The sequence below is a fragment of the Primulina eburnea genome, chromosome 12 (assembly GCF_022965805.1).
Source record: "Primulina eburnea isolate SZY01 chromosome 12, ASM2296580v1, whole genome shotgun sequence".
Taxonomy (NCBI): Eukaryota; Viridiplantae; Streptophyta; class Magnoliopsida; order Lamiales; family Gesneriaceae; genus Primulina; species Primulina eburnea.
Genome location: NC_133112.1, coordinates 4,673,505 through 4,681,103, shown reverse-complemented (window position 1 = coordinate 4,681,103; position 7,599 = coordinate 4,673,505). Strand labels below are relative to the sequence as shown.

Below are 7,599 nucleotides of genomic sequence, written 5' to 3'. Positions count from 1 at the left end.
TATCTCATCTTTGGACAATACTGAATAAAGCAAAGCAAACCTACGAAAAGAACACATACTTTAGTTTTATCAAAACTTAGAATACCAGGACATATTTCTGCAAAATACGTAAATTACCCAGAAAGCAAAGTAAAATTTAAGCGTGTTTTAGAATTCAAGCTCGACTTACAATCTTCTCATCATAATAAAATACATGTCAAAACGTATCATTTATCATTCTTACTTACGTAATTCATTTATGATTTATCCACAGGTATTGTTGAGGAAGACGAATCCAACCCAAGTTTTGTCATCTCTGAAAAAAAAGTATGACATACAAGTAAAATAAATTAGAAGTTTCTAGAAATAAAGAAATTATAACTATAATATTTTTATAAGAAAACTTACGATGTTCTAGGTTTTCATATCCTCCAAAGTCATTTCAACATTAATTGATGATATTGGGCATAAATGAAGCTAAACATGTCTCAAATACTAAACTAATGGACTTACCTTAATGACTTGTAACTGAATAAAAATTGATAATATTTTTTTGTAAAATCCAATTTTTATCAATAAATTGAACTGTCAAACACATATAATTAATCTTTTGAATCAATGTTCATGTATCTATGATCAAACAAACTCTTTGTGATGAATTTTTCGACAAACTTTTTAACCTCTTTCTCAACTTCATATAAATATCATGTGCAATTATCCATCTCTCAGCACTTGCCTCCCGCATTCATCCATCAGCTTCGAAATACATCTTCATGACAAGGCGTAGAACAAAATAAATTTCACACGCAAGGATTATTTATCAACGTTCGAACATCCAACTCTTTATACAATAAAATTCCCTCAATCTGATTTAAAAACATCAATCACATCTTCATTGCTGACTCGAGATCTATTTATTTTTGAGGAAAAAAAAACTAAATTTATTTTATAAAAAAAATTAAATTTTTAATTTTTCCAAATTTTATTTTTAACTTTTTCGACGATAATACTTGAAAAAAAAAAAAAGAAGTTATTGTTCAAGCACACAATAGAAAAGTATGTATTAAATTTAAATCTATGTATATACATACCACCCAATATCTGAAATTTTAGAGCAAAAACAATATAAAGATTAATTTAATTGTCAGAGATGCAAAATGATGGATAAATAGCGTTATTCAAAACTATGAAAAAGTATGATAACATCATCAAGATTTATAATCGACGATTCCAAAATAACCACAACTCTAAAGAATCGTTTATATTTTTTTTCCATCTCTCCAACCAGCTTTTCTCGTGGTAATTGAAGAACCTGCCATAGGAATAATGCAAACTCAAATCACTGACAATGTATATCTTTCGATATACTATTTTTTTCAATTATCGTTTCCAGTAATTGACTCAGAAAATGTAATCATGGTGGCAGGAATATAAAAACCCGAGGGGGTGGTTTTTGGGGGGGGGGGGGGGGGGTTTAAAATTTTCATACAACACGTAATCACTACTACAGAATGAGCTCTTGTAAACGTACCTCTTTTGCCTGCTCTTGTTCATGTATGATTCTTAGCCGCAAATTTAAAGCGGCATGGTACATTTCATCACGAAAATTTTCGAATAAAGGTTGCTTATTTACTCTCCACAGCAGGAATACAGATTGTTTATTTCCATTTACCGTAATTTTCTGCAAAATCAGAAAAATTATATCGAAGCGCTGCCATTTACAACATAAACATTATTTTATCCAAAGCATCTCAACACTAAATGCCACCAATAAAAACTAATCCAGTGCATCTAGTCCCTTTTATGTCTTTGTTTTTCTTTCCGTTTCAACCTTACATTCCTGCAAATTCACCAGTCAACATTATCATATGTAGCCGCATTCTCGAAGCACATTTAATAGGGACTGGTGTATTATGCATAGTTCACCTCAGTGATTCACCAGCAGCCAAGAGCAATTACCAAATAATGTTTCATTATATACATATTCGTTTTGGTCTAATATCTTTGAATATTCTCTGTGAAACTTCACAGAATAATAATGCAAGATTTGATTCATGAGATCAAATTACATTAATGTCTAGCCTAAACATGAGGCATACTCTGGAACAATGATAATGCAATTAAAGTCACCTCCATGTGCAAGACATCATCCTTCCAAAGCTTGTATAAAATCTTGAGTGTATCTTTCTTTTCAACAAATGTGTCATCTGAAATCTACAGACGTTAATATATCAGATGCTCCACAAGAAATTCCTATAAATCAGCTTAAATCTCAAATATACCGTCAAAACAGGACCATAAAAACATTATTCTACCCTATCTCACAATTTATAACACTGGGATAAAGTTTACTATCCCGAGCAGAAAAGGGCATCGGAGACAATAATAACAAGTTGACATTTTCCAGCAAAGCACACAAAAAAGGACATGAGGTTAATGCAGAATCAGGGAAGACTATTGAACAGCCTCGAATATATAATGACTAAATACATGAAATTGACACCAAATGTCATAATAATCCAATCTCTCAAAGCTGGTTAAATGCTATAACAACTCGATCCAAGAAAAAGTGTCTCAAGTACAGAATGTAGGAAACATTTGCTACAATATAAGAACAGCTTGTGGAAAATTAGATTAGATGCCAAAAAGGTCTTACAAGAGTAATCCATCTTGCAGGAAGAGCTAAATGTTCCAAGTGGATGAATCAGTACAATGGAAAATTAGTTCGACATCGAGCGACAGCTCCAGTGTCCAAATAAACATGCCAAATAAGAAACGTCACAATAATAATCTATTAGAGTTACCTTATCAGTCTCAAGAAAACGACCAGCCTTAGACAATAATCTGAATATCCTGTAGGCCTCCCTCCCATATCTCTTCAATACCACCGACTCCACCTATGTAAATATTGCAATTAATATAAGAAGCCACATACATGAAAGAAGCCAAGAATATGGAGGAAAACGACAGACCTCTTCATTTTGAGCCATTTCAGTGATGCCCTTCAAATCTGTTGAGAGAACAAAAGGGTGAAGCCAGTGCATTATAACATAAGGGGCAAACAACGGCTGATACGCAAACATTTGATGACTGCACCAGAAAGTTGCACAAAGAGTATGTCCATACCAATACTATAAGTTTCACCATCTGCTGATGAGCGTGTACAGCCAAGCTGGGCAAGTGAAGCTCTAATACGATCAAAATCCATACCAACACCACCATCCTTCTTAATCACCTCATCATATATAGCATTTATTGATAGATGAGCTGAAGTAGAAATTACCAAGTGCAACATCAAGTTCAATTACACAGTAGAACAGATCTTAAAAAACTGAACACCATGATGCGAAAAATCACTGATCAGCATTTAATAAATCATAATTCACAGACACCACCTACAGAGTTCTAGATGCACCAGTTGGAAAAATTAAATAAATCAAAGTTAATGGGAGCCATGCAGAACAGGTTAACCCGGATACTTCATCCAAGTAACTCATGAGGAGTTGAGCAGTTGTCGTTGGGCTAGTTATGGGCTCAAACAAATTGAACCGATTTTTAGGGATATCTACAGTGGAAAAATAAGAAAGCGTGTGTTAAGGGAGTGTGTTATTCAATATATCATTTTACTAGGTGTTGTCTAGCTTGAGCTAGAGGTAAGAGAAATCATTCTCTTGTTAACGATTCTCCGCTGGGGCAGTAATCTTCGCTTTTAAAATTTGGTTATAGTTTTGTATTCCTTTATATTTCAAGTCATAGAAAACTAGAAGGGGGTTTTCTTTCCTTTCTGTTCGAGTCGATTTATAGCAAAAAGTTCGTGATCATGACATCTTTGCAGATACTTTTTTATCAAACCAGATAAAGAGAATAGACGCATGTAACATACTAATATGAAATAAGGTCATGTGGTGCTTCATAATGATACGCTTCTGATGAATGACATTTATCAAAGCAAATTATGAGATCAAATGAGATTTAATGTTGCAAAACCTAAAAGAGTAAATAGAGAGAAAAAACTTTACTGATGGATCTCTAAATGTACACTAGATGCAAGATGAAAGAGACTAAACAGTCGAAAATGGTCCCACTGTGGATATAATTCCTTAGAGTAACTACCAAGCAACGTAAAGGATGTGCAACAACGTTAAATAAAGTAGATTTGAGAATGAAAACTAGGGATTAATTACCTGATTCTTCAGCTTTCTGCCTGACAGTAGAGTTTTTACTTAGCTCCAAAATTGCACTCAGCACAATCGAAGCCTCGTCATTAAGTCTTGTTTTTACATATGAAATGCGAGTCTAAACCACATATGCAAAGAATCAAATGCTTGAGAGAATATGCATCACAATGGACACTCATTAGAGAAGTACAATCCATAAAAATTAGCAACTTTTTATCAAGTGTTGCACCACTGGTCAAATGAGACTAAACCATAGGCACTAATCAAGAAGTAACCATTACAACAAACCTTGTCCCTCAAACGTCGTACAAATTCTTCATAGTTTACACGCCACATAACATCTTTCTTTTCAACAGCACCGGTCAAATCTTCATCTGGAATCATAGTCTCTTTTTTACGCTACTTAATAAAAAAAATCATATATCAAAACTCAATCAAAAATTTGAAGAAATTTTACAACAGGGTAGCACGCGAACCTTCTTTCCAAGTGTCACTGTTGCATTCCTTTCTTCGATTTTTTCTTCAGAAGGAGAGTGTATTTCCATTAAGAATCTTAGTGATTCCATTGGAGCAGCTGCTTCCAAAACACGCTGCTCTACTGTCTGCACTTGTTCAGTCTGTTATTACACAAGGAGCACTAAAACGTCAGGAAAAGCTACCAAATGGGTCGGAGAAATGTACAAACTAGTTCAGAATTAACCACCACAATATTAAGAGTTGCCAAGGAGACATTATGCAGGACCAACTAACTGAGCATATTAGCATTCTGAAAATTAAACCACAACTCAAACAGTGTCTCATCATCTTAACTATTACTCAAATATACTCTATAACCTACACAACATCACTCAGAATTTCTATAAATTCTATGTATGATTTATCAACTAAGCTTTTCAGTTCGAGATGTGACATTTTTTATAAGAAACAAATTTCATTAATAATATGTAGAAATTAAGGGTAAAACATACTTCTAACAAATCGCACTAACAAAATAAAATAATAAGAAGTTTGGGCATGAATTAAAATTCATATACATTAGATCGGGAAACTACAGCTTAAAGCTCTATTTATTGCATGAGGAAGAATTGCTGGGGATAACTAATATTGGGGGGAACATAAAACAGAATCAGCAAACGATTACCTTGCCTTTCTTAGCACCACGTCTCCTCGCAGAAGGCTCTTCGTCAACAGGCGCAAGAAATGGCTCAGGACTAGGACATCGTTCAATAAATCTGAAATTAAGAAGCCTGTTGAAGCTTTCTTTTACAGCTATAGCATCAGACTTTCCTGCTTTAATAGTTTAGAGAAAAAATGTAAATATTATTAAGTGCTCAACAATATGTTTCCTGACAAGTGAATGAACCATGGATTATTCAAAAAAGTTTTAAACCAAGGGTTACCCCCAAAAAAAACATTTCTATTATATCAGATTGAGATACGACTGTTTACTTGCAAACTTTGTCTAGGAGTGCATATGTCTAAAGATACTCGATTGAGGTTGGATACTGCATATCACCCATGTCAATGTTTCTTTTTAACTAGCTCAACAATGCACAATGCCACAACAACAAAGTATTTACATTTATTAAGACTTGTAGGCATGAACTTGGCGTCAAGGCATCAGAATCATGACAATGATTTTATTTCATACAAACATGTAGAGTGGATGTGTGGCAAAACACGCAAGGATATAATTAGGAATGAAAAGATTAGGGAGGACGAAGAAAATGGTTTGGTTATGTGAAGGGGAGACTAAACACAGCCTCATTCCGACATATCTTATATTGACACGGGTAATGGAAGGATTAGAATGAGGGGTAGGCCATTGAAAACTTGGATGAAGGAGGATATTTTAGATCTTGATTTAAGAGAAGATATGTGGGAAAATCACTTAGTTGGAGAAATAATATTCTTGTAGTCGATCCCGCAACTAGCGGCAACGTGCTATCATGATAATGATGAAGACATAGAGTGGATGTTGCGTGACATATATCTGTGTGGAAAAAGGCGGACCCAAAATAAATACCTGAACCAGTCTAGCTAAGATCAGTTATCAAACTATCCAAGGGATTGATATATCAAATTGGAAAGCAACACCCAAATCCCTCCCCATCTCTCTTTCAAACCTTGTCGCCAACAACTCTAAAAACAAACGCAGATGGTAATGGCAGGTAGTCAACAATTTCAGAAATTGGTACAAATCATTTCCAGATTACACAATCCGAAGTGACCACCCATTAAAGTGTTAACAATAAATCAGTCAAAAATAAACATAAAAATATTAATAATACATGAATTACCCGTGGTCTGCTCATTCCTCTCAATTATTCGATTAAGAGAAAGCCTTCCATGCTGAATCAGCCCATGAAAAATATTTAGGCACTGTATCGAAAAGAATTAATAAATACCTCCAGAAACCAACTTCAGCACAAGAAGGCACGAGTGCAACAACAAATTAACCAACAAAAAAATTTATCTATAAACAATTCTCACATCACTTCCAAGCTCCTCCGAAACGATTTGCATAAATTTGCGAGCCCTCGACTTGTGAATAATGTTGTCAAATAAGGCAATATACTCAGTCAAAATCTTTGGGGCCTCATCATAAGCACCTAATATTTAAATGAATTAAAACATCACTTTACCCGAAATAAGTTTTTAACTATCTATCATGAATAACAAGCATGAAAAAATTAGGCTCTGCTAGTTGAAATATTATAATCATGAGTCCAGCAACTTAAATCATCCAACTTTTAGTGTCCTCTTGCATACCCATGTCATAACTACTTGAACATAGCATAGTTTTCATACTCAGAATTCCGGGAAAGGACCAATAATCTCCCTCACAAGAAAAACTTAAAATTTAATCCTTTTTTTTTAAAAAAAACAAGAAAAACTTAAAATTTAATCCTTTAAAAAAAAAAAAAAAAAAGCTCACCCCTACGTTCCCCACCTCCACGTCGCCCCAAACATTTAGTCTTCAGCTTTCAAACAAATATTTACCAAAACTTTTAAAAAATACTTCTAAAAGAAATCAATTTGAAAATAATTGTCACTTCTACCTTCCCGCTGGGATGTAAAGGGTTGGACACAATTTTGGTTGAATAAAACGCGCAAGCAGTTAATGACACTCTCCTTGCTGAGCTCCGTGAATCGGATTATCTGACCTAGGGTTAGGGCTCCTCGGCGCAATAAACAGTCGCATACTTTCTGCAACGCCAAAAAATTACAGAAAACGTAAATTGAGAGAATAGTAAACGACCCGTGGAGAATGAAAAATCAGATAGGAGTGGTCACCGAGCACTGTTCTCCGTAAGAAGAAGATATTATGTGAGTCGCCAGTAGAATTCCATGCGGCGACACCATTGCCGGCAAGGATTGGAAGGACGATGAATTTTTGTCTTAAGACCCCATTTTGCAGGACTTGCCTCTTATTTATACT

At 34.5% G+C, this 7,599-nt stretch overlaps 1 protein-coding gene across 5 annotated transcripts; it reads right to left on the bottom strand.

The window, feature by feature from the left end:
* Positions 1–1,026: 1,026 nt before the first annotated feature.
* Positions 1,027–7,599, bottom strand: LOC140807171 (uncharacterized). Of its 5 annotated transcripts, none has more exons than XM_073163900.1 (14): positions 7,455–7,599; positions 7,220–7,367; positions 6,651–6,769; positions 6,458–6,539; positions 5,299–5,447; positions 4,634–4,774; positions 4,446–4,556; positions 4,164–4,275; positions 3,106–3,246; positions 2,952–2,989; positions 2,784–2,876; positions 2,110–2,193; positions 1,511–1,660; positions 1,027–1,291 (listed from the first exon to the last, which is right to left on the bottom strand). In XM_073163900.1, exons 1-14 carry the CDS (start codon positions 7,521–7,523, stop codon positions 1,154–1,156), a joined length of 1,575 nt encoding a protein of 524 aa, XP_073020001.1. In that variant the 5' UTR covers positions 7,524–7,599; the 3' UTR covers positions 1,027–1,153. The 5 variants fall into 5 exon arrangements, 4 of the variants coding, with proteins under 4 accessions (XP_073020001.1, XP_073020002.1, XP_073020003.1 ...); XM_073163901.1 differs by having other exon boundaries at positions 5,299–5,444; XM_073163902.1 differs by having other exon boundaries at positions 6,458–6,509.

Coding starts and splice junctions, on each gene's coding strand:
- LOC140807171 (XM_073163900.1), bottom strand. CDS start 7,523: ATGGTGTCGCCGCATGGAATTCTACTGGCGACTCACATAATATCTTCT. Junction 7,368..7,454: donor CTTACGGAGAACAGTGCTCG/GTGACCACTCCT, acceptor TTGGCGTTGCAG/AAAGTATGCGACTGTTTATT. Junction 4,276..4,445: donor TACGACGTTTGAGGGACAAG/GTTTGTTGTAAT, acceptor TATGTGGTTTAG/ACTCGCATTTCATATGTAAA.